This window comes from Thamnophis elegans, chromosome 4, assembly GCF_009769535.1.
Source record: "Thamnophis elegans isolate rThaEle1 chromosome 4, rThaEle1.pri, whole genome shotgun sequence".
NCBI lineage: Eukaryota > Metazoa > Chordata > Lepidosauria > Squamata > Colubridae > Thamnophis > Thamnophis elegans.
The window spans coordinates 106,496,441-106,523,406 of NC_045544.1; the positions used below are offsets into that span (position 1 = coordinate 106,496,441).

The 26,966-nt window shown below is 34.9% G+C and overlaps 1 protein-coding gene across 1 annotated transcript in view; it reads right to left on the reverse strand.

The window, feature by feature from the left end:
* FANCL (FA complementation group L) overlaps positions 1 to 25,536 on the reverse strand; it is a 38,253-nt gene extending 12,717 nt beyond the window's left edge. Inside the window, exons 1-7 of the mRNA XM_032216884.1 lie at positions 25,198 to 25,536; positions 21,185 to 21,243; positions 17,897 to 17,957; positions 16,855 to 16,911; positions 14,551 to 14,648; positions 13,175 to 13,271; positions 8,598 to 8,666 (exon numbers count right to left, since the gene is read on the reverse strand). Coding sequence (XP_032072775.1) covers positions 8,598 to 8,666; positions 13,175 to 13,271; positions 14,551 to 14,648; positions 16,855 to 16,911; positions 17,897 to 17,957; positions 21,185 to 21,243; positions 25,198 to 25,293 — 537 coding nt within the window. The 5' untranslated portion in view covers positions 25,294 to 25,536. The remainder of the gene's footprint in view (positions 1 to 8,597; positions 8,667 to 13,174; positions 13,272 to 14,550; positions 14,649 to 16,854; positions 16,912 to 17,896; positions 17,958 to 21,184; positions 21,244 to 25,197) is intronic.
* Positions 25,537 to 26,966: the final 1,430 nt, after the last annotated feature.

The following is a 26,966-nucleotide window of genomic DNA, read 5'->3' on the forward strand; positions in this document are numbered from 1 at the left end:
GAAGTTTTAACATCATGTATATCGCTGCTTACTTGAATCACATGTTGGGCACACATTTAGGGCTCCAGGGTTGAGCATGGAGTCAAGTCTGTAAGGCCTTCTGGAAACCAGACATCACCAATCTAATCTCCAGAAGAATGATACAGTGCAGATACCCCTGCTGAAAAGAGCCTGGACATTGTCAGCTGATACCCCATAACAGATGGAAGTTGGACCATGCCCCTCCTCTGTCAGAATGGATGGGGTAAGTAACCAAAAAACAGGTAGGAGATGGTCAATCAATTTACTTGGACTTTTAAAATTTCTTCAACGTGTGCTCACATTTCAAAAGTTATAATGGAGCTGTAAAATGCACCCAAAGGGCCATCAAAATAATTAGGATTTATAGCAATTTCTGTCTGAGACAAGACAAGACAAACTAACAAATTCACACTCTTGCATGATTTCTATTTGTTCAGCTCTTGTCCACCACCACTATCTTTCAAATTTGGTGCCCTTCAGAGATGCTGCAATTGCAGTTCCCAGCATGGTCAAAGGTTTATTGCCTCAGTTTCCATCAGCATTTTATAAGCAAACAATTTCCTTTATGATAATTTTGTGGGTTTTTAAAAAAACTCTTTATTTAAAATTTATACCAGGAAAATCTCCAACTATGTAGAAACCAGTCTATCACATCTTGCTTCCAAACTGATTAGCATATTACTAGATAAATGACTGTTTTAAAAAAGTATAATATTGAAAAGTCTACCTTTAAAAAAACAGCTTTTTCATCTAAGCTTACATTAAAAATCAATGTTGGGAGATATACTTGCTATCACCAACATATTCATTATTCATATTCATTAGAACATCTTAAATAGCATTTGTGCTTCACAATCCATTAATCGGTAAATGCTTCCATGATTTGCAATGCTTCTTTTGGATACCAAGCCACATAACTGAAGCTAAAAGTCCACGGGCAGGAGCTTATGTGGAAATATTCTTTTAAACTAAATAATGGTGCAAAAGACTTTCTAGATAGGGATTATTTACTACATTGGTTGGAACACTAAATAAAAAAAAAAGAAAAAGACATACTGTACTAAACAGGTCCGGCACAGCAAGAATATGGATTAGATAACCCTCAAGATTGCTATTAATTTATTCTTTTTTCACATTTGCTTGGGAAAGTATTTCTTTTTGTCATTTACTTAAGCTGGAACACTTTCTCCAGTATTCCTCCTGGTTTAGACACTGACCAAAAAATTAGTATCAGATTTCAATTAAACCTCTCCAGCTGTCAGACATGTTGTACATATTATTGATTTAATATTCAATAATTTTACTGAAGACTTAGTCATCAAAGGTAGAAATCCTCCATACTTCTTTAGAAAATCCAGTATTATGTATTTTAGTAGAACTAATTTGACTAAAAATTCAAAGGAAAAAGCAGTGCCTTAACCCATGAATAAATACCTGCAGTAATTGGACATTTTAAAAAATGAAATAGACAGCAAATGAATTTTGCTAATTAGACAAAAGAAAGTCAGTAACTGAAGTAAGTAGTTGTGCTGGGACTTGTCACTGGAAAGCTCTGTATATATGGCAACTGGAACAATGGCATCAACCTTGCCCTTGGTACCGATTTCTGACTATTTTAAAATGTCTCTTCTGCACCAGAATTCTCTGGCTGCTGCTGATCCTGCTGTGAGACACCTGCACTGGCTACTAGGCTTGACACGATGCACAAAACCCTACCATCTTCAGCTTGACATTGTGCACGTTATAATTATTCATCCAAATGAATATGTCAGAGCAGCAGCAGCAGACCTCTCATCAGAGCACAAGAAAAATACATCAAAACATTATCAACCCAGCAGGAAGACAGGGACCATAAGGAAAATTACCCATTTTTAATACAGACGCCATAAAGCCATGTCTATTATTATATAAAAAGCAAGAGGGGGGGAAACCACCATCAAGCTTTGAGTCCAAAAGTACTGGTGGAACAGAAAATGAGAAACAGATGTTAGGGGGAAATCAATTATTGTATCTGAAATCTATTTATTCTCTCTTAAAATAAGTTCTGTGCTAGTATTCTAATTTTGACATTTGTCCTCTTTTGAGTTAAGGATCATGTCAACATTTCCATTAAGATGACCTACAATTGTTAGAATTAAATATCCATCATATGTTAGAACATATATTGTGAATACACAAAATACTAAGAACAAATAAGAATATGCCCATAAATAGCTCACTGCACATGTACAAATCTTTTAATTTTGGGAAAAAAAACTTAAGCTGAATATCAGTAATACATACATCCCTTTGGGCATAAGCAATGCTGTGTAAAGTGCAAAAAAAGAGTAAGGAATAACAAACCAAAAATAAACACAACTCACTTGTTTTCCCCTATTTGATACTTCATTCATTCCTTGCAACAGACCACATTTTATCTATTATCTTTTTACTAACATTTGTCTAACTTAAAAGTCTTGATTTTCCCATCTTTGCCAATTTCTACTAAGATAGACAAATCTACTTGCTGTGTTTTTTGCTGTTTACCTATAACTTGCAATTGTTCAGTCACTTTTCTTTGTCAAATATGACTACCTTGGTATTTGATATATTAGTTTTAAGATTCCTTCTCACTGTATCCTACAATCTATCCACTGACAATCATTCCAGTTCTTTAACTAATAATGTGGAATCATTTATATATGAATTGAAGTTTCCCTTACTGTAAAATACTAATCTCATCTACAAAATTTAAGTGAAACCACTACTGCAAATGGACAATATGCTCTTGATAATGCACCCAGCCCTTTGCATAAACTGAGACAATTGTTTTCCAAACACATTCTTTCCAGTTCTTGTGAGGTGTAGGCCATTCCTTGCCAAAGCCCTTCCTGTAAGTAATGTAAACCATGGTCTAGGAATCCAGAGTTCTCTGTACAGCACTATCTCTTGGGCCAACAGTTTACTTCTAAAATCCTCTGCTCCCCCATTGGGTGATGACCTTCCATAGGAAGTACAGATGAGAACTTTGCATGTCCTGTTTGGCTTCCTGCCTAGCTGTTCATAAGTCCTTCATATTGTTTTCAGGCTCTTTGTTGTGTAATTTTTCCCAACATGAAAGAGTAGAAAGGGGTAATGAATTGGTGAGCTTGATTATTTTGGTAAGCCTCTCTGCTACATCTTTGTACCTAGGAGACAACACACCTTCCTTGTTGGATTGGTCTGGTCTACAAATTGCTGATTCTGTTCCTTTAAAAAGTAAGTCATCTATCACCAACACATGCCATTATTTCTGTGGGAAAATCTTGGCTACTTTCCTTCTTGCTACTGGAATACTTGATAAAGTTCCTTCTTTATATGCCTGCATGTTTTCTTCCAGGGAGAGAATGTGAAATTGATTACTCAACTCCAGTAGGGCTGAACTGGACTGGACTAGACAAGAGTTTTCTCAATTTTTTTGACCTCTGAGTGACATGTTACTTTCTATCTCCCAACTTCCTTTTTCTGGGTAGATTTTATTGGTGGCAGAGAACCAGAATTAGCTACATACCTCTCAATCACAATTTGGCATAAGATTGAAACAGCATCAGTCACTCTAGCAGATAACTTCTGTTGGGACTTGGAATGTAGGAATCTTGTCTCCTAGTACTGTTAAAATTCACAATTGTTTCTAATACTACTACTAATGCTATTTTGCTGGATTATCTTTAGGTAATATAGGATCTGAAAGCAGCATTCTGACTCAACTTGTACCCCCGTTAACGGTAGTGCAAAAACAATATGGGTGCCACAGAGTTTGGCTCTTTTCCTACTACTATTTAAGAGCTAATAAGAGAAGATCATGTCTTGTTATGCGATCAATATCATTAATTTGGTAAAGTTACCCCATTATATTTCACCAACCAGGAAATGTTTAAGTATATATCTGCTTTTTGCAGACTATAAGTATGGACAGGCATGCTTAGCTACATTCCAGTAAGACAATCTACAGTTTTGTCGAAAAATATCTTAGCTCAGGATGACTCTTGTGATAGCTCTAGGTAGGGATGCCATACTAATAAAGCTTCACGTCATTTATTTGGGGGTAATTCATAACTCATGGATCCTGTTGGAACAGCAGGGAAAAGCTATAGCTTTTATACAAAATGCATAACCAGGATGTTAAAAAGTTGGAACTTTAGTGTAACACCAATACTCTGTCACTATTCTGGTTAACAAGACTAATTAAGGCTGGTTTTGAGCTACATGCTATATAGCTTGGCTCACAACATTTTCATCTTCTCTAGATGAAATGTGTCAGGCTGATTTGACTATGAGAGGAGGAAGCATAAAGGGTCTTGTAGCATTTCCCAAGAAATAATGTATACTCATATTATTTTTTGCAGGCTAAGATCTTTAAACTACAGACTATCTTGCAAGTCAATATATTGTTGCCAACATCCCACCAGTTAGGAAGTACCTGCAATACACTGATACACACCAATTTTTTATTTGTTGAACATGGTAACAAACTATACATAATGAATACTTTTACACAGAATTAGGACATAGTTCTTTAAAAATGTTCTAATGTAATAATTAAATCATTTCAATATGAATGTTATTCATATTGCTTGATGTTATTTGAGATGATATGCTTATTTTACATAGGCATGCACATTCACACAAAAATACCTCAGTAAATTACAGATTATGCTTTGAAAGCTTTATACTAAAATTCCTTTCGCAGAAATATATTTACTGTATTAATATGTTAGTACTTATGTCATCCCATATTTACAACATTTGGCCATTATTTTATTTATTGTTCTTAAAATATTTATATATCACTTTTTTGAAAAGCTAAAGCAGTTTAAACATTGGTACAATAAATAAAAACTAGATTAAAAACAAGATAATAAAAATAATTTGTTAAATACAAAATGCAATATTAGGGAATTATGATGGGGTAACAAAAATATAAAAAAGTGAATTTTAAAACATTTAAGATATTAGTATTGAGCCTGAATGAAATGTTCATTTTTAAAATGTTATATTTGAAAATGCTGCTATATTTACCAATTACTAGTCAAAATTAAACAGCTTGTTTTTTGTTAGGGTATATTTGTTCAGCTTATAATATTAATAAGAAAATCTTAATGAAGATATTGAGGCTTTTAAGAAAATGAATGAGACTATCAGAGGTTTTAATAGGTCCTGACATAAATATTCACAAAATTGATCTGTATAAAGAATTTTTTTTTCAAATTTACATTAATATAGTAGACAGTCTAAAAGCTTAATATATTCTAATTTGCTTAGAAAGAGATTCTATTGAATTAGAAGGCTGGTAACATCAGGAAAAAGAAAGAAAGATTACCCAGCTTTGAATCTACAACCAGAAGGAAACCATAGGTTAGAAATTTAAAGCTACCGTATATACTCGAGTATAGGCCGACCCGAATATAAGCCGAGGCACCTAATTTTACCACAAAAAACTGGAAAAGTTATTGGCTCCAGTATAAGCCTAGGGTGGGAAATGCAGCAGCTACCGGTAAATTTCAAAAATAAAAATAGATACCAATAATGTTTTTGAATATTTATTTCAAAGAAAAACAGTAAACTAGCTCTGTAAGTGGAAAAGAGGGTCAATAAAAACATTATTGACCCTTCCCCCGGAATGGGGAGGAATTGGGGATTTCATAGTATCCTTCCCCTGGAGTGGGGAGGAATTGGGGATTTCATAGTATCCTTCCCCTGGAATGGGGAGGAATTGGGGATTTCATAGTATCCTTGCCCTGGAATGGGGAGGAATTGGGGATTTTATAGTATCCTTCCCCTGGAGTGGGGAGGGAATGGGGATTTTGCAGTATCCTACCCCTGGAGTGGGGAGGAAATGTGGATTTCATAGTATCCTTCCCCTGGAGTGGGGAGGGAATGGGGATTTTGCAGTATCCTACCCCTGGAGTGGGGAGGGAATGGGGATTTCAAAGCATTTTAAACTATACCTTATAACCTTCCAAATGGAATAATAATAATATAAGAATGGCAAAGAAAAAGAATAATTATGCTTTATATTTTTACTGTCATTTATTATCTTACAGGCAGGCAGGCTAGGAAACGGAATGAACGAGTGGCCAGGCAGGCTAGGAAACGGAATGAACGAGCGTGCAGGCAGGGGGGGAGACGGAATGAACGAGTGGCCAGGCAGGCTAGGAAACGGAATGAACAAGCGTGCAGGCAGGGGGGGAAACGGAATGAATGAGTGGCCAGGCAGGGGGGGAAACAGAATGAACAAGCGTGCAGGCAGGGGGGGAAACGGAATGAACGAGTGGCCAGGCAGGGGGGGAAACGGAATGAATGAGTGGCCAGGCAGGCTAGGAAACGGGATGAACGAGCGTGCAGGCAGGGGGGGAAACGGAATGAACGAGTGGCCAGGCAGGGGGGGGGGAAACGGAATGAACAAGTGGCCAGGCAGGCTAGGAAACGGAATGAACAAGCGTGCAGGCAGGGGGGGAAACGGAATGAACGAGTGGCTAGGCAGGGGGGGAAACGGAATGAACGAGTGGCCAGGCAGGCTAGGAAACGGAATGAACAAGCGTGCAGGCAGGGGGGTAAACGGAATGAACGAGTGGCCAGGCAGGCGGGGAAACGGAATGAACGAGTGGCCAGGCAGGGGGGGAAACGGAATGAACGAGTGGCCAGGCAGGCTAGGAAACGGAATGAACGAGCGTGCAGGCAGGCTAGGAAACGGAATGAATGAGTGGCCAGGCAGGCTAGGAAACGAGATGAACGAGCGGGCAGGCAGGCTAGGAAACGGGATGAATGAGCGGGCAGGCAGGGGAGGAAACGGAATGAACGAGCGGGCAGGCAGGGGAGGAAATGGAATGAATGAGCGGGCAGGCTGGCAAGGAAACCGAATGAGGGAGCGGGCGGGCGGGCGGGCATGCGAGGAAACGGGGACGGGCACTGACTCGAGTTTAAGCCGAGGTGACTTTTTTCAGCCCAAAAAGTGGGCTGAAAAACTCGGCTTATACTTGAGTATATACGGTATGTTGGCCAGTGGCATAGACTTAATACCATAAGAGATTGTGAACTAGAAAGCAAATAAGGTGAGCAAATTATATTTTGCTTTTTCTAAGGAAAAGGAAACTATACTGCCAATTGTCTATTGATTATACATAGAACCCGATACATGGTTTGGGAAACTTAGGTGAGACACTGAGCATGAGGCATGTAGTATAATTTTAACATTCAGTATCTTGAAATTTCATATAACACAGCCACGTTTCAGCCTTTATTTAAAAAGTGTGCATTAGGGCTGAAAATAGCTAGGCTTTCTTTTGCTGCTCTCTTTATACCTGTTGGCATAAGAACAATACCAAAACTATTCATTATACAGTATATGAAAAGGATGGGAAAATTAAGCATTGTGCATTCTTGCCAGAGGGGGGCATCCCATCAGCAGCAGAGATTTTTAATTGTGTGAAAATAAAGTATGGTTTGCAAGAATCTATCTTTAGCAACATTTTCTACCAGGATAAGATATAGTATTCACTATGTCATAAGTAATTTCTGATTAGCTGTATCTTATAACTATTTCTGCCTGTCTCAGGTGTATCTTATTAAAGGTTTCAAGTCATATTTATATATTTGCAGAATATTTCTAAAGCCACCGCAATGCTTGCTGAGGATTTAGAAACTGTGATATGCTTGCATTCAAGTCATCAGACCTATTAAGAAACAATGAGAATTTCCAGTAAACTCTGCAATTAACATGAACAAGAAACTGCAGAATCTGAATTACCATAACCTTAGAAGCAGAAATTATATATTGCTAAATTGCTTTCTGAATGTTGAACATCTAACTGGTAGGTTGTCAACAGCCAACATACACTTTAATCTGTTTTGCCCCAGAAGTACATCTTGCACGATCAGTTTTTATTGCAGCTTTCAGATTCTATGTACAGGCTCCTTTATTTTTGTACAACTCAAAGCAGCATACCTCCACTCCCAACCCCCTGCCTTCCCAAACACACAATAACCACCCTGTGAAATAAATTGGTCAGGGAGAATGAGTAGCCCAAAGACACCCAGCTGGTTTGCACGCCTAATGGAGAGCCAGAATTTACATCTCCTGGAATTCTGGTCTAGCACTTTAGCCACTACACCAAACTAGCTCTGGGTCTCAGATTATACCATGTTTATTTTTAGAAATATTAATATCTGAGATTAGAGATAATTTTGCCACCACAGAATAGGATTTAGAAGCAATGTTACGCTAATGAAGCAAAAGTTCAGTAACCACTTGGCTTATTAATAATTCATATTGAACACTATTGGATATAGATCAATAAGATTCACTGGAAGAAAACTTTTTTTCTTTCAATATTATTTTATTCAAAATGGTGAATAATTGACATATAAACATACTCTTAAGCCAAGAACTCATTTTATGGTTCATTGAATAGTATAACATTTATATTACATTCAAGATTAATTTAATTGAATTATTAATTCATACAGTAGAAATTGTTTAAACTGTATATTAGATATGAGCCTAACATCTTCTAAGATACATACATACTTCACAAGGGAACAAATGGATGGTTGCTTACCTGTGGAGTCCAGGAGAAAGAAAACTGAACTGGTAAATCAGTAAGACAGTCTGGTTGCTCTCTGGGATACTGACACATAAAAAAAGAACACCCACAATGTTTATTCCTTATGACAATTTTTTGCAGAACAGCAAACATATAAACAGATTGCCTCTTTTTCATAAACAAAAAACCCATTCTAATAATAATTAATTAAATTTATATGCCATCTGATTCCCAGCAACTTCTAAAATATTGTATAAAGAACATAAGGATTTTTCCAAATATTTTCCTAAATGTAGGAACATATTATTTAAAACTATTTTGTCAGGAAACCGTCATTCAAATTTTAGATTCAACTGTAAATAATTTCCTTATAATTGTTATTCAGAATTCATCCAATTCTAATAAAACATGGTATTTTAAAATTGCTATTTATCAGTAAGAATGAAAAATGTTTCCAATGTAATTTTTTTAAAAAAACTGAGTTGTCTAGCTTCACAGAAGCTGTCATTCACATCCTACTACTGATTTCATTGTGTACATGTCTGTGTATATGTATACGTGTGTGCATACATGTGTGTATGTATTCACAAACACACTCACATTTTGTCTCCCAAAAATTCGTTCCAACTGATGTCCAACTGTTCCAACTGATGTACATTGAAATGAGTACAACAGCAGCAATAAAACAAATGACCAATACTAAAATAGATGCATTGATTAAAATATCAATACTCTTCCATAAGTCACCTTAATAAAACTAATTATTAAAATTCAGAACATCTGATGTTTAGAGAAACCAAAGTTAAATATAAATACAATTTAAATCTTCCGAAATAAATCTACCCAAATCTTGGATACTTGCCACCTACTACTTTGAATAATATACTATTCTGTTTTGTTTTTAGTCTCGCTAACTTAATTCAATAGTAGACCACATCCAATTGACTGTTATGGTAATGAACTTCAGTTTCTCTGTAACTTTATATCTGCCTTTGGTAATCTCCCACTGATTCTTCACACCTGCTCCTCATCTAGGTTACACTCAAATTTATTTTCATTTCTCTGGCTACTTGGTATTCAAATTTGCACTTATATTTTATTATGTATACTATGTTTTATGTTCCCTGCTGTACTTTCCATTTTAAAAACAAAAGTTTTATGGCTTGCAAAAGCTCTTATGCTTTGTTGTTATGATATTTTCAGTCAGTTACATTAATAACTTTTGAACAAGCGACAAAATAGGAAAGGGGTGATTAAGGGAATTCATCTGAATCACAGATGAGAAGCCATATACTATTTTTTTCCTCTGCAAACTACTTTTTGGATTTGGAAAAATAAATTAAGTTACCTTAAATATCTAAATCTTGAAGAAAACAATACTGTATTTAAATAAGGAGATTGAATTTTCAGCCTTTCATATATTAGAAAAAAACTCAACTAAAAAAATGACAATAAATTAGTGCGAAAACCTATAGAAAATATGAATTTGGTAGCAGATAATTCAGCAATATAAAGGATTTGTTCAATTGGAAGAATAACAGGACATTCAATGGAATTTACTGTTTATTAAAAATCCAATAATTATAGTTTGAAACTACAGATCTTAAGTTATTGGTTACTAACTAATATAAATATCTTACATTTCTCCTGAATATATTATTAACTTATTTATGAAATATAATTATGCACATTCACGCACACACATAGAATACATATGGCTCATGTGTACACCTATACATTTTTACAAGTTAATTCAATTTCTTATTGTACTTGTAAAATTTTGCATAAAAATAACTCTTAATGGTAAAAATGTTGTAAGAAAATTGGTAGTTCCATGACTGTAGAAGTTCTACTTTTAATTTAAGCATTACAATATTAACCACCATTATCAAATATGTATCCAAATATGTATCCAAATATGTATCCAACTTGTATATCATTCAGAAATTCCAAAAATTAAAAATTAATCATTTCATTTAGTATCATTTTATTCTGATGTAGAATTCTATAGTACCTATTTCTTTAAAGGAAATAAAATATACAATATTTTTAATGATCTCTCCACAATATTTCAAACAAAATATCATTTAAAGTACTGCTTGATTAATCTGAAATGTTATTTTGTCTCATTTTACTAGTATCATGCATGTCTGAAAATGTTTATTCTAAATATTTTGATATTTAGTTTCCCAATCTGAAAAATATGAACTTCCTCTTGAACACAAAATATTTCTTAATGCATATTCAAATTGCATTGGCTATAAATGCTAAAATATTTTTTGCTTTCTTCTGAAATAGTGTATTCCATACATAAGGTTAGCTTCTCAGTGAAATCTGCAATAACTAATACTAGAAAGAAATAGGTAAACATTAAAAACTTAAATGAGGTTTTAGTATTAAATAAAAGGGTTTCAAATATAATGCTCCAATTCTAATCAGTGAACTCCTACTTCTGAGAAATATGGCATAAACACAATTCCCTCATCTACCCTTAGAGCAGCATAATGTAAATTATTTGTTACATTAAAAAGTAGTTTCTTTCATTTTTCTTCCCATACAGGCAATCAATGCCACAGGTGAATTTATCAAATATCACTATGGGAAGAGGGAAACAAAATTCTATGTACTCTCTTCACATTATGCATGATTTTATAAATCTCCACTAGATTAGTGCCTGTGTGGAAGCAGGGGAAAATCAGCATAAGTTAATGGTGGAGGAAGAAGCAAACGGCCGAAATGTATCAATTTCCTTTGTAAATCCACATAAAGTTATTTGTTCCATTGAAAAAACATAAAATAAATAAGCGATTCCCTGAACTGACATTGTATAATTTTAGAATACTTTAAGACAAGAGGGTATTTTAAGTTTATTGATTTCAATGAGAATTCAGTTTAACATATGCTTAAATTTCTTTGTTTGAAATCAATAGCTCTTGAATGTATTTCACTTTGGCAGAATTGTCCACAAAATTATATTGCTTTTGTTTCTTTAAAGAAATGTAACATATGAATGAACTGCTCACAACATTTATTACATAAATTACTACAAATCAAATTCCCATGTCATAAAGCACACGTTTCATATATTAATTTTCTCCAGTGGCAAGTTTAAATGCCAGACACATTTTTAAAAAGGACAAACACAATTGATCCTTTCATCACTATAATCTTGTGAAACAGAGTTGATTGATGATCATGAGTTTCAACTAGATACTTGCATAATCTGTTCTTTGCAAGCTGCAACTAAAATAACTTTCCAGCCAATATTTTCATCTTGGATAACATAAAACAGAGTATAAAAAGAAACTGAATTTGAATGTTCTTGGTTTAAGTACTGTTTTGTAAGTACTGCCTCAAAAGGCACAGACAGCATTTTAAAACTTTATTACATAATATTTAATTAAATATACATAAACACATTGAATTGACTTAAAAGATTTCATTAAAGATTTCATTCAAGTGTTTGCTCTTCATATTAGTGATTAGAAAAAATATATATGACAACTTAAGAAGACAGCTATTGCATTTGAAAAGCACTATAATGTGCTCTCTGCAGCTGATCTAGACTACAATCCTACCCACTTATCAACAGTTATCTAAAACCAAGCCTCTGCTTTGTGAGCATGCTTAGTTAATTAGGCTAGCATAACGCTAGTAAAAAGTAGAAGGCAAGGTAAGTGTGCTTGATAGTGAATGATGGGAAATTGAATGTTGTCATGCTGACTAATTTTATGGTCCCACCAGTTCTTGCTTGTAGGCAAATGGTATCTTTTGCAGATATTCTAATGCGCCATTGTTGCTACTTTGTCATGTCGTTGTTTGTAGTCAGTGTGTACAATCTTCTTACAGAAGTTAACCAGGTGGTCCACTGTTAGCTTCCTTGCAGAAGTGCACTTATGATCTAATATTATTGTTATTAAATGTATTTGCTGTCCATCTCGCAATCTATGGTTGTGTGATCAACAGTGGCTATCACTACATTGTTAACACTGTTCCCCCCACCACACCCACACCCCAGTTACATTTGTGGGAAGAACTACCAAGAACTGGCTGTCATCTCCATCATTATCCAGCAATGTCTTGGCTGGAAACAAATTCCTGTGGTGTCTAGACTTTTGCCACTCCTTTTAAATCTCTTTTCCATAATTTCTTTTTCCAACATGAATGTACCCATTTGTCACATCCTAATATCTCTCCCTGCAATACATCCTCTGATGCCCCAAACCTTTTAAACCCTTACTCAAAATCCAATTTTGTAACTCTCTTTTTTGCTCTCTTAAGTAAAATAATTGAACCTCTGATAAATATTTGAAATCCAGCTGAATAGAAATTCTCATATCAATTTAGAACACTGCCTAGATGGGATCATTAATTCCTCAAACTAAATCCAAAATTCCTCTTGTACCATTAGCTCCTTTATATTAGAAACCTCTATGTTTCAATTTTGCTGCATAATTTAAATTGAAAACAAAAAAATTCTTAAGATACAAATGATTATATATGATTATTCAGCTAATCAATAGCCATAAAAATCTTGTATGTGGCAGTTTCATCAAGTTATAATTTTCTCCAAACATTTTAAAAACTCTTACTTTTGAATTTATTTTCAGAGTGATTTGATGATCGCGACTAGAAGAATCTTCAGCTTTTAACCTGATAGTACTAAAAGCAGGATCAATGAACAGAACCCTACAAAAAAGAAAACAAGTTCTGAAGTAACTCTATTAATAATTCATTCCTATTAATTTTTATAAATATATTAATTGGAAATCATCTATATAACAGTCCTTTTTGCTGTTATAAATTTACTGTTGTTAACATGTAAGTAAACTAATTCACTTCATATACTTTTTGAGTTATTTATACTATATATCAGAACTCATGCTATGGAAATGAACACCATGTTTCAGTTTTCTATCATTGGAACCTTTGGCATATAAAATATGTTTCTGTCAGCCTTTATTTCTCTACATATTAAACTTCCTGGCAAAATTTTTATTTTCATCCTTTTTTGCCGTTACTTTTTGTATACTGATCCAGGAAAAAAAAGTTACCCCGCACTTGCAGGAAAATACTACGAAGTGGATATTTAAATATATGTATATAAATATAAACACACTCTCTCTCTCTTTCCTGGTTTATACTCTTAAACATATTTCTCACAACACTGTTTTGTCTGGAGCTATAAAACCAACTTTAACATGATATTTATATATCACAGAAAATGTTTTTTCAAACAAGTGCAATAGTCCAGAGATAGAATTATTTTTAAAATTCATTCTAGAGGTAGATATTCAAAATGGTAATAGGTAAAGTTATGAGGCAGATAAAAGTTTTAATTGTAACCCATTAAGTTACAATTAAATGTAATACATGTAATAATATTTCTTTTTCCTTGTGAATTTTGGTCTGCACTTACCATATTAGTCCAGGCAGTCATTACTGAAAGTTACTAAGGTAAGATAGGTAGAAATATAAAGGCTGGTAGATGACATCACGGCATATTGTGCCTGCTTTTCCAAAACAGAATGATTGCTGCTACGAAACAATATAGTGTAAACTATTTTTGTATTTACCCTATCAGGTAGGGTATCAGAATATAAATGAAGTGACCCTCTAACAATATTCTTCCTTAAAAACATTATTTCTGACAGAAATCAGGCTGAATTGGAAAGGAGTCAGACTCAGTTCTTACAAGCCAAAAGTTAAGCTAGATAGTTCCCCTAAGTACAGAGCAAGAAGCCCAAAATACTAATATCCTAAAGTAAAGTGAAAGTTTTGCTCTAAATAATCAAATTCAGAAGAAGAGTTAAGTATAAATGACATTAGCTTTTAACTATAACTATTTAAAAAGCAAAATTGTAAGTACTGAAATAATTAGAGCAAAATCCAGTAAACTGTATATGAATATTTTAAAAGCTGGCAGGTTAACTTTTTGGTACTTGAAGAAGATAATAAACATGAATACTTATTCCATCCCAAATTTTCTATATCTCCGATGAGGCCAGAATAATATTGTGGAGGTGGTTGAGCACACAATTCTTCTGTGTTTTTCAAAGCAAGTTCCTGTTTTTATTTTTTAAAAAGAGTTTATTTAGTTCATTTTTGTAACTTGGTTCCTGTCTGTTTGTCTGTCTGTCTGTCTGTCTGTCTATCTATCTATCTATCTATCTATCTATCTATCTATATATCTAATCATCTACCAAATGTATCTATGAATCTTAAAATTAAAACCATAAATATTTCTGCTTATATTCCTGTTCAATATGATGAACACTACAACTATTCACATTACTCAGAAATAAACTTGAAAATAATCAAAGTGATAAGGGGCAGGTAATTGTTCATAAGTTCATAAATATACAACTACCTGAACGTAAACTCAATTCAATTGGGTTCATTTCTCGTAGATGTCAATTGACTGCAATTCTAATCATGATAATTTTAGATGGATAGCCGAGGTCTCTTGGCTACAAGAGAAAAACCTTAATCCATTAAACTGCTTTTAAACACTTAGCTAGCAACCCCATCACATTTTAAATAGGTATTATTCTATGCATATGTGCATATATATGAAGTATGTATCAGAGTTTAAAAGATGGTAATAGTCAACACCGGCTAAAAGCACCCTTTAAAAAGAAAGGGATCCATTAAATGAATGGCTGTCTTAATAGGAAGATACATATAAAAATTCTCAACGTCAGCACAATCCCTCTAGGAGTATAGTGCAGCTTTTTAATTGTACTTAGTTAAAAAAAATGAAGCTGAGAAGGAATTTTTGGTGACTATATTTGAGAATAAAAAATAATCTAAATAAATTAAAAGTGATCTGATGACAATCTCATAACATGTGATTCTTTTCCTCTTATTATTATTTTTCCTTTATCACCACCCAGGTGCTCAAGATGGCTAAAAAAGAGAAGACTACAAAATCCAATTTCAATTCAGTTTCTAAAAGTTCAATTTTTAAAGATTATCTGGAATAAATGCAGTGTTTTCTCTAGGTAATGTACTCATGCAAACCACAAATTATGCAGCATTGCGATACTGAATTTACACTTAATTTTTTACATTCAATAGCCGTGTGTGGGACAAAATTGGCTTCTTTGCTTTAATCTTTTTATAAAATCGAGGTACAAAGATGTGGATTTCATAGCACAGGGAGGGAAGGGCATATCCTTAGAAAACAATTAACATACAAAATAATAATTAAAAGATAGGCTTTTTCATGGGAGTTAAGGGAGTAGTTAACATGAGCCTTACTCATGCTCTTTATAGTCTTCTTTTAAAGGCTATATGAGTGCTACAATAAGGGAGTAATCAATCTTTAAAAGAATTAATAATTTTGAAAAGTCATAAAATAATGGAAGGTATGAAAAAGTCTATGATAAAAATGTCAAAAGAACTATCTAAAAGATACATTTATACCACATTATATGCTGCATTTATTACAAAGGGTACTTTCTTGAGTGGCATTCTTTGAGCAGAAAAATATTGTTATGCTTTAAAGAGAAAAGTCAAATCCTCTGTAGTAATAATTGCACTCTAAACATTTAAGCAAAGTACTATTTACAGACTCAGAAAAGGGAATTAAAAGGGGAAAGCACACTGAAGCACACTACAAATGAAATATTCATATTTTATTTATGATATGAATGAAAATAGTTCATGTGGAACCTGTCATCAGACTTAATTTTACTAGTTATTATTTCTACTTACCACTATAAAATTAGAATTTATTATTTATCATTATTTATTTATTAAACTTATAGGCCACTATCTTACCTCAAAATAACAACAAAAGATATACCCCTATATCAGAATCATGCACTATACATGGTAGTGCTCAAGAATGTAAATATATATATAAGCTTCTAGATTCATATAGCTTACTCTTAATAAGCACACAACAAGGAAGAAAAATGGACATTCAATACAGGTACTCCTTGTTCTGTCTTATCAATATTGAGCTTACCCATGAAAAACTGAACACTATTTATTATTAACAACAAAACAACTATCTAGTTTGCATATTGACTATTCATCATCACAAAAATGATTTTATAACAACTAGTTTTGCAGGAGTAGATTTATAACTATTGACTTGAAAAGTGAAATTTACAAGCAATAACATTATCCTGTACAGATAACTATTTCTTTACTTTAAAATGTAGGTTTTAAAATTATTAATGAAAAGGATCACTTGTTAATTATAGCATTATTGATAATCAACAAATTGGTATCAGTAGTCCTTCACAAAATTGTAACTCACCAAAATAGTCTTCAACTCTACCATGAAACTGATTAGATCTGAAGAATGTTTCAACCTCTGCAACAACAATTTTTTGTCAATGACTTTATGCAATTTCTTTTTATATTATGCTAGATCTGTACTATTTTTTGGCAACTAATACTCTTAAAGATAGGTTGAAGACTCACATGAAATTAGCACTGGGGTATAGTTCAGAAAAAGGCAGATAGTTAAAAGTGTCTACCTCTTTCTCAAGGCTCCCTTATCTCTTGGCGGGAACATTGATTATGTTACCACATTTTGACCACCAATCAGTAGAATGGACATTACCAATTGAGTGGATTTCCACTATTACTCTAAAAAATCTCAAGGGTCCCCATACCCAGTCTGTGGACCAATACCAGTCTACGGCCAGTTAGGAACCAGATCACAGAGCTGGAGGTGAGCTGAAAGCATGTCTTTCACCTCAGCTATGCAGTGAGTCTACCACTCCTGGGCTCTGTGTTCCTCTTCTTTCTTTCTCTCTCTCTTCCCCTTGGAGAGAGAAGAATGCTGCATCACCCCCACCTTCTGCCCTGATGTGACCTCTGCAGCACCTGCTCCCCATGTCTCCCCTGGAAGCAGTTGTCATTTTCAGTGTTCTAACAATTCCTTGCAGAAAATGGTACCGGCTTTCTGTCCTGATCAGTTGCCCAACAGGAGATTGAAAAGCTCTCCTGGCTCTTGGTTTGGGAAACCAGATCCTGCATGCTAAGGTGGCAGCTTCAGGATGAGTTTCCCAAAACCCTATCCTTGCTGTAAATTCTTCATTCAAGTATTTTTTGACATTTTATTTCCTTGTTCAATAATAGATCTTATAACAGTTATAGACATATGACTCCAGAACTGACTTTCCTCCTTCAAAGAAGCCTTCACTGTTGGGTTCTCTTTGTCCCTTAGAATTAAGGTAATAATTAGTTGTGCTTTTAATAAAACCCATAATCCATGTATTATGAAATATTTCAATAAAAATCAATATAGCAGTCATGTATATTCTATCATTAAAATTTTTTTGAACAGATACCTGCTTTAAAATCAGATGATATCCATGAAGCAACTTTTTCATATGCCAGCTACATTGAATCCTAGAGAAATAAAATGTTTTTTATGATCAATTAAACCTAACATTCAAATGAAAAATATTTATCAATCATACATGGAAAGAGATAAAATACAGTAGCTGATAATTATTTTTAGTACTTTGCATCTTATATGTTAACATCAACTAGAAATTTCCTATTATATACGTTTATAAATGGAGAAACACATGTCTATGAAGTGTTATCATATAGCATTTGTAAAACTTCTGTAAAGCTTAAAGTTAGTTCTCAATTTACGACCACAAATGGGATCAGAATTTTGGTCATAAGTCAAGGCACCCACATGATCAGACACATGATTTTTCAAGTTGCTGAATTGTTGAATCATGCAATTGTTATGGAATCTTGTCATGTACGGTTCTGTGACAGTGGGGGAGGAGGCTGTGACATTTTATGACAACTAAAAATGTTTTACAAGCCATAAAGTTCCCTTTCTGAGGCCATCATGACTTTAATGACTGGTTTTAATATGTTATATTTAATAAATTTATGCTTTGTAAATTAGGGCTGTGCAGTGTGATGGATCTAAAGCTGAAAAGGTACTTCAGAAAGATCATTGGCATGGTAATTGTGCAATTTCAGGGAAAACTTGCAATAGTGATACTGGAGCTTCATAGTGGACATGGACAAGCTGTCAGTGTCTTATCTCAAAGGCTTATTTTTCTGCAACAGGTACAGTATGAGGCCCATGCCTACTCCAAAGCACTTTTTTGGCTTGGAACTAAAGTACTATAAATCTATAGAAGCAATGCAAACTTTATAAGTTTTTGAAAACCCAACTATTTTGTTGTAATTTATTTCAATAACTTTTATTTTCACACATTTGCAAGACTTTGCAAGAACAAATACTGTTAAAAAGCAATATATTGCACCAAGGGCTTTTATGAAAAACACTTATGAAGCCCTGCTCCTCCTATTTGTTCAATTGAAATATCTGGTATACGAATTGTTGCAGGTAAGTGCTATATTCAGGGCAGATTATTTTATTTGCTTATATTTCACATTTTTAACTCCCTCGGAGAGGTGGGCAGTGTATAATATAATCAATAAAATTAATTAAAACTGGTGTATATTCTTAAGCACTTTTTGCCTGTGAATCCAAAATATTAATTTTATTTCACAAAGGATTTAAATCTTTCACATGAATAATCTATTACACAATGTTATAAGAATTCCAGAGATTGATTGAAGAAGTCTAAAGCAGACAGAGATACTATTTTCCAAGTTTTAATGGAGAAGACTGATATGAATGTGGATTTAAAAATAACATGCTAAAATAATATGGAAAAGAATGCTACACTGGACATAAAAAGTAATGTCTTCATAATTAAAAAGGATTTTATAAACAATAAACTAAGAGAGTGATGTGGAATCCTTTTTTTAATTGGATTGCAAAAGAGGCTTGTTAAAGCTTTGAAGAAGTTTGTGAAAATGGACAAAGGAAAAATGAAAAAAGACAACATTTGAAGGGGTAAAGATCAATACTGTTAATAAGGAATATAAAGTTAGTTTATTTTCTGAACTTTATATTTTTTATCCTTATTTTTTATCTTTTATCTTTGCAATTGTAGTTTTAATAAAATTACTTTTTAAAAACAGCCACGTCAGAAATTGATTTTTGGCTTTGCATCGGTACAATTTTGTAGAGATCAATGGCTCCCAGATCTATTTTATGTAGCATTCCTTACTTCATTGATATTTCTCAGGGGCCTTAGATTTTATTCAGTAAACAAATTCTAAACACAAGATTTTCCGAAGGAAGTTGGCATCAAATCACAAGTAGGAACAGACACAAGTAGGTAAGTCTGTGCAAATAGAAAGAGATCACTTGTGCAAATGAAAAGAAAAAGGAGGCCAAAGTTTGCTCCATGTATAAAAAGATAGATTGAGATCAATGAAAAAGATAAAGAGACCTAAATTTAAAAAGGACAAACACTTTTTTCTCCCACCATCTAACCTTACGGAACAAAATAGCACCCTAAAGCCTGCTTTCCCCAATATCTTTTCTTCACCTCACCCTGAATCTGAAATATCAATGTCAGAATGTGATAACAATGTCAGAATTTAGAAGACACTCTACCTTTGAAACTTCTTCAGACATTTCCTCATGTCCTATTTTCCAATTGTTCACATTTCTTTTCCTTAAATAAGGAGGCTGAGTTTTGTTATAACTTAATGAAATTTTAGATGCTCAATTTTGTGCATATTTATAAAACTTTAAATTTAAAAAGCCCTAGAAAGCCAACTTGGGCTGATCCTTAAAACTTCTTGCACAATCAATATCAATATAAATCGTAAGGATACAAGCAACAAAGTTACAGTCCTGCAGTCATAAGTTGGAGGAGATGGGTGATAGAAATGATGAGAAGACTAATGGTACTAGTAACGCAGCCTTAGTGAATGGTTTGACAGTGGTGAGGAAATTATTTGTTTAGTAGAGTGGTGGTGTTCGGGGGAAAACTGTTCTTGTGTCTAATTGTCTTGGTGTGCAGTGCTCTATAGTGTGGTTTTGAGGGTAGGAGTTGAAACAATTTATGTCAGGATGTGAAAGGTCTGTAAATATTTTCACTGCCCTCTTTTTGACTCCTGCAGTGTACAGGTCCTCAATTGAAGGCAGGTTGGCAGTAATTGTTTCATGAGTCAATCTGGCAAGAGTAATGATGCAGTAATGTGGGGCTTGACTTGGTAGGAATATCCATACGTTAATGCAAAACTTACTAAGTTAGATCTGAGAGAGATTATCTGACAAATGAGTGCATCTTGATGTAATAGATACAACATACAAATATGTGCTATGAAACAAAACATCGTAGTGCATATCTTACTGTCAAGTTGGGAAAGGAAGATGTTGATTTCTTGGGAGCATTGAAAATATTTTAGCTTTCTAACAGTGAGATATTACCTGAGTATAACTTCAGTTTGATTGATTCTAAGACCAAATACATCTTTCTAGTTATATTTCTGTAGTTCTAGCCCCCAGAATTAGAAAATACTTTCTCATTTCCATAAATTGCATTAAGTGCTCTTAAATGATGACTTGACTAACTACATTTGAGTTAACTAGTATCAAGATCAACTAGTAACAACAATTCAGTCACTAAAATTGCTGACATATTGGAAATGTCTTCAAGTTAAATGATCATTCCTTTCCTTGTAGGAAAATGAAATGATGTTGAAATGAAAATAGTATGTAAAGCAATTATGCTCCTCACCTAGCATTTTTCAACTGACCATCTGTTGGTAACAATATCCTTATGTGAAAGTCTCTCCCCTGGAAATACAAAATCACATTAGGCATAATATTTTCAGTTACATGTATTTAGCAAAACCTACATGCTTGAGCATATCAAGGATTTTTAAAGATATGTTCTAATATTAATTTTTTTACATTTTTATTTTAATTTGAATTTAAATTCATCTATTTAAAATCTACACAGTATATACAATAATAAAATTATGGCACTAAATTGTCAATATAAAACAATAAAGATTATTCGTTCAACAAGAGACAAATACAGCAACACATGGACCAACAGTCAGACTTTGTATAGATTTTCTACATATGATTTGATAAAGGAAAGACGTGATTGAAAAGAAAAAAGAAACTAGGAGCAAAACCAAGATTTTTAAAATAGTCAATACTGAGGGAATATAAAAACTCTTTTGGGAATCTTTCATAATTTTTATTAGTGGGAATGGGGTCCTGAGAGAGAATAAGAAACAGTGATCTATTCTAGACCTGGGCATTTTACAGCCCATGGGCTACATCCAGGCCTTTTGACTGTCCCTATCTGGCCCACAGTGGGAATGGGGAAGGCAAGGGGCAGTGGCAGGGCAGTGGCTGTCCATCATAATCCCAGTTTCTCTTTAAAACTACAGGTAGTTTTCGATTTACAACCATGCTTTTAGTGACCATTTGAAGTTACGACACTGAAAAAAGTGACATAACCAGCTTTCACACTTACAACTGTTGCAGCATTCCTATGGTTACATGATCAAAATTTGGATACTTGCAACTGGCATGTTATTATGACAGTTGCACTGTTCCAGGGTCATGTGATTTGTACCTTTCCAGCTGGCTTCTGGCAAGCAGAGTCAATGGAAAAAGCGAGATTTGCTTTAGAAGACTAATTCGTATCTCAAAAAATATAGTTGACAACTTAAAATTACATTATGTGTTCAATAACACTTGAATCTACTATTTAAACTGTCATCTACTAATGCTACAGGTTATGGAACTTGAAAACAAATACAGAAAATGAATAAAGAGCCGAGGTGGCGCAGTGGTTAGGGTGCAGTACTGCAGGCCACGTCAGCTGACTGTTATCTGCAGTTCAGCGGTTCTAATCTCACCGGCTCAAGGTTGACTCAGCCTTCCATCCTTCCGAGGTGGGTGAAATGAGGACCCAGACTGTGGGGGCGATATGCTGACTCTGTAAACCGCTTAGAGAGGGCTGAAAGCCCTATGAAGCGGTATATAAGTCTAACTGCTATTGCTATTGCTATAAAATCCTGCCATTTCAACTGTGTGTACTCTCATAAAATCACTAAAATGTTAGTTTTCAAGTATAGTTCGTAAATCTCTAATTTGAAAAGCTATTAATGCCAAGTTTAATGATTAGATATTATTTTTTTTCAAGATTTCTACAAATCACTAGAATTTCAAGAAACTTGTCATAATGCAATAGGAAGTAGAGAAGCATAATTTGTATCCTATAGCCTTAGTTTCCTAGTATATTGGAACGCTGTGTTACAATAAGCAGATGTAATTGCAAAGGTAAAATAACTATAATTTGGCATATCAATACTTTTTAAAAAACCTACAAACCCCTTTACTGGAAAAAATAAATGTAGTGTAGACATAAATTATAAATGGGCAAATAAATAAACCTTAGAAATGTTAAATGAGGAGAGGAGAATATTTCTTCTCTTTTCCCCAATTGTTTTTTTTTTTTTTTTTTGCAAACAAGTGTATTTTTCCAAGTGCATTTTATTTTGTAAGCTACAAATAGATGGATTGTTTAGAAAATGAGTGATGCAAATTATTTTGAAAAGTAGAAAGAAAAAACAATAAAAGTAATATATGCTTAAATAATACTCTTTTCTCCTATGACAGGACATTCTCCCAATGATACGAAGTTATTTTTCCCCTGATACTAGTGCTCTTAGTAGCTGTTTCCCTAGGGATTGTATTTCTCAACTTCAACCACTTTAACTTCAACTCGGAGAACACTGCTGTAGGATACAGGTAGTCCTTGACTTACAAGTTTTAGTCACTGTTAAAGTTATAACAACACTGAAAAGTGACTTATGACCATTTCTCCACACTTACGACTGTTGTCGCATCCCCACAGTCAGTGATCAAAATTCAGATGCTTGGAAATTGATTCATATTTATGACAGCTGCAATGTCCTGGGGGGATCATGTGATCACCTTTTCTAACCTTCTGACGAGTAAATGGGGAAGCCAGATTCACTTAACAATCGTGTTATTAAGTTAACAGCTGCAATGGTTCACTGTAGGGAAGCCTCCACAGGGAGAAAAATAGCCCAAAGGCCAAACCGAAAGTCAGAAAACCATCCATTTCTGGCCTCCGGAGGGCCTTGGGGGAGAGACATTTTTCCTCCCCCAGGCTCCTAGAAAGCCTCTGGAGTTTGGGGAGGGCAAAAAACAGGTCCACCTGCCATCACGCACCAAAAGCAGGGGGAGGGCAGGAGGGGGTTCACGTGCATGCACAGGGCGGGCATAGAATTCTGGGTGCGGGCACGCACATGCACCATCACCACCCACGCTCCCCCCACTTTTGGCACACAAAAAGTCATCACTGAAATAGGCTTTACTTATCCTGGCAGAAAATAAAGAGATTGCAGTGTACCTAATGTGGAGGACAGAACTGGAAGGCTAACTTAAGACTGGGAATCCTACTGTAGATGGGTTTTCTAGCCCTTTAAAAAGCCCAAAAGCTTCAGGTTACTTACTATACTATGTCTCAAAAGTACTTTTTCAGGAGGCAACTGGACTTCGTTTTATCTTTGAAAATGTTTTGCTTCTCATCTAAGAAGCTTTTTCATCTCTGACAGGATAGTGGGGAATGGAAGGATTTATATCCTTGGAGACAGCTGGTCATTTACATTCTTTTAGAACAGGGGTGTCAAACTTGCGATGCCATGTGATATATCTGGACTTCCCTGCCCCCTTCACTAAACCGGGAGTTGGCATGGCCAGCGAGTTATACATCCGGCGCACAACCCGCAGGTTTGACAGCCCTGTTTCAGAGGATCGTTGAAGCACTTGGACCCTGTGTCCTCAGGGTCACCTGAGTAGTGCTCCCGATTCCTGTGGCCTGTAGTTTTTCCTCTGGAAATCCATTCCTATTCCCACACAATTCAAAGGATGTTCATCCCAAATTGTATAGCTAAAAGTCTGTAGAGAGTTTCAGTCATCCAGGTCATGGTTGTCCCAAAGGTGGTTTTTCAGGAGGTAACTGGACTTCCTTGCTTTTTTCTGCAAAGATCTTTCACTTCTCATCCAAGAAGCTTCTTCAGCTCTGACAGGATAGTATAAATCCTTCCATTCACCACTATCCTGCCAGAGCTGAAGAAGCTTCTTGGATGAGAAGTGAAACATCCTCAAAGAAAAAAAAACAAGAAAGTCCAATTGCCTCCTGAAAAACCACCTTTGGAACAACCATGACCTGAGAATCTCTACAGACAACCATGACTGAGAATCTCTACAGACTTTTTACTATATTATGTCTTAGAATAAAATTGGTAAGTCTTAAAAGGCTACAGGACTTCTCTTCTGGTACCAGAGGTTTATACGACTCTCCTTCTACAATATCTCAATTTTGTGTATATGCCATTTGAGATGCTAGAGAGAAAAAACAGGGTAGAGTTAGTCTACTCAAAGTATTGCAAACGATACAACCTTCCTGTTACTATGAGCTTAATCTCATTATTTTTGCATTTACGAGTTATCTCTTCCATAGGAGGAAGGGCACTTTCTGAAAAGAACCAATGCAATACTTCCGAAGAAAACACAGGATCACAATTCTTAACGAACACATAAATCATCATCATCAGGGTGGTTTTCGGGGACCATCCTATCCCATACCTGCTACACTACATTCTTGGAAAAGAAAGAGAAAAAACATGGATGAACCGGAATTGAGATACTCCAACTGCCACCGCCACCCCTCCTCGCTCGCCCCGAGTGTTTCGGTACCTGGGCGGTGACGAAGCCCTCATAGACACTCTTTTCCCGGTTCTGGGGCAAGAGGAGCGGGCACTCGCGCAGCAATGACCCGAATCCAGTAGCCATTTCTCGGCTGTTCCTTCTCCCTTCGCCCCGCAAACGGCCCGCCAAAACAAGCGCATGCGCTTCTTTCTCCTCCCTCGCCAGGAAAACACACTATTTTTATCAGGAGAAAATACTGTATTTTCTGGTTAATCTCGGTTTAGCCGGGGAGAAAACCTTGGAGGAGAACCAGGCAAAACCACGAAAAGTAGAGCACGCCAGTAGCCAATAGGACACCAATCCCGCGCTCTATCTGGAAGCGGCAAGTTGCTGCTTACTCCTGATTGGACAGGACGGCCACAATACCGCGCGGGAAAAAAACGGCCGCTCCTCCGGGCGAGGGGCGGGGCTTCGTGAGATGTCACGTCTCGCTTTTGGGCGGCTAGTTTGTCTTTCGTCAGAAGGGGCTTGCCCTTCTTTCTAATCTGCAGGGATCTCTCGAATGCTGTAACTATTGGGATTTTATTAATATATTTTTTATTATTTATCTTCGTATTTTCTCCGTTTGGTATCGGTCCTAAAAATGTTAAAGCCAGCAACAATGTTATACAATGCCACATTCTTTTGGCCTTCTAGTCATTTTAACAACAAAATGTTATTGTGTTGTTTGATTTTATTTATTGGCTAATTGCTATCCAAAGAACACAATTCACAAAAATAAAATTATAAAACATAACTAAGCCACTCACAAACTACAATAATTCTGATAGCAATAGGCAAATTAGAATATGCAATGATAAGTCATTTTGCTTTCAACTACATCACAGTTTAAGAACAATATAAATTGCATCACATTCAGCAGAGAATAACAAAGATGATGAAGAGGGTTTCATGTTGAACATTAAGAACCAGTTCCCATTTCCCTATCAGCATAAAAAGATGGACTGAACAGCAGCTTGCTCTCTATTACAAATGTTGGTACCTGTTTTTTCTAAAACGTACAGCCTTGAGATTTATTTATCTGCATATACAAAGCTTGATCTTGATTCCCCAGAATTATTTCTTCCTGGCAAAAGTCCAATGGCAACCATATAAATCAGCTGCCCTCCACACATAAAGTAGTAGGTTCTCTCCTTGAATTTTATAAAAAAAAAATCCCTTACAGACATAGCGAACAATGTAAGACCAGACCAGACCAATCCATATGCTGTACTGATTTTGAAAGGAGGTTCTTAATCTCTTCCAAACCTTGATAATACTTGGAACTTTTCCAGACTGTCCAATAAAGCCTTTCTCTTCCGAAATAGCAGGTAGAAATCCTGAAACTATCAAATAAGATCTTTATGAAGTTTTGCAGTAACATTCTTTTTAAAAAAAATCGTTTCTGTGAATCCTTTTTCAAAGCCTAATTTTTAGTATAACCTTTTTAACCATCAAAGCTACAATTTCTATAGCTTTCCCTACCTATAACATTTTCTCATTAAAGTATAAATAGATAGTATTAGTAAATTTACATGTAAACATGTCTAAAGATAAACAATCCTGAGAAATCCATCACTGGGTATCAAATTTTAGAGAAAAATAAGAGGCCGCAAACTGACATAGTATATTATATAACCAAATAAATGAAGAAAAACGTAAGAGAGGGAGAAAAGGAAAGCAGGTTAGAAAACAATTGAGAAAATCCAAATTCATATTTGAGTAGAAACATTTTAGGAAATGAAATAAAATAATTTTGAATTGTAAGGCTCTAATGA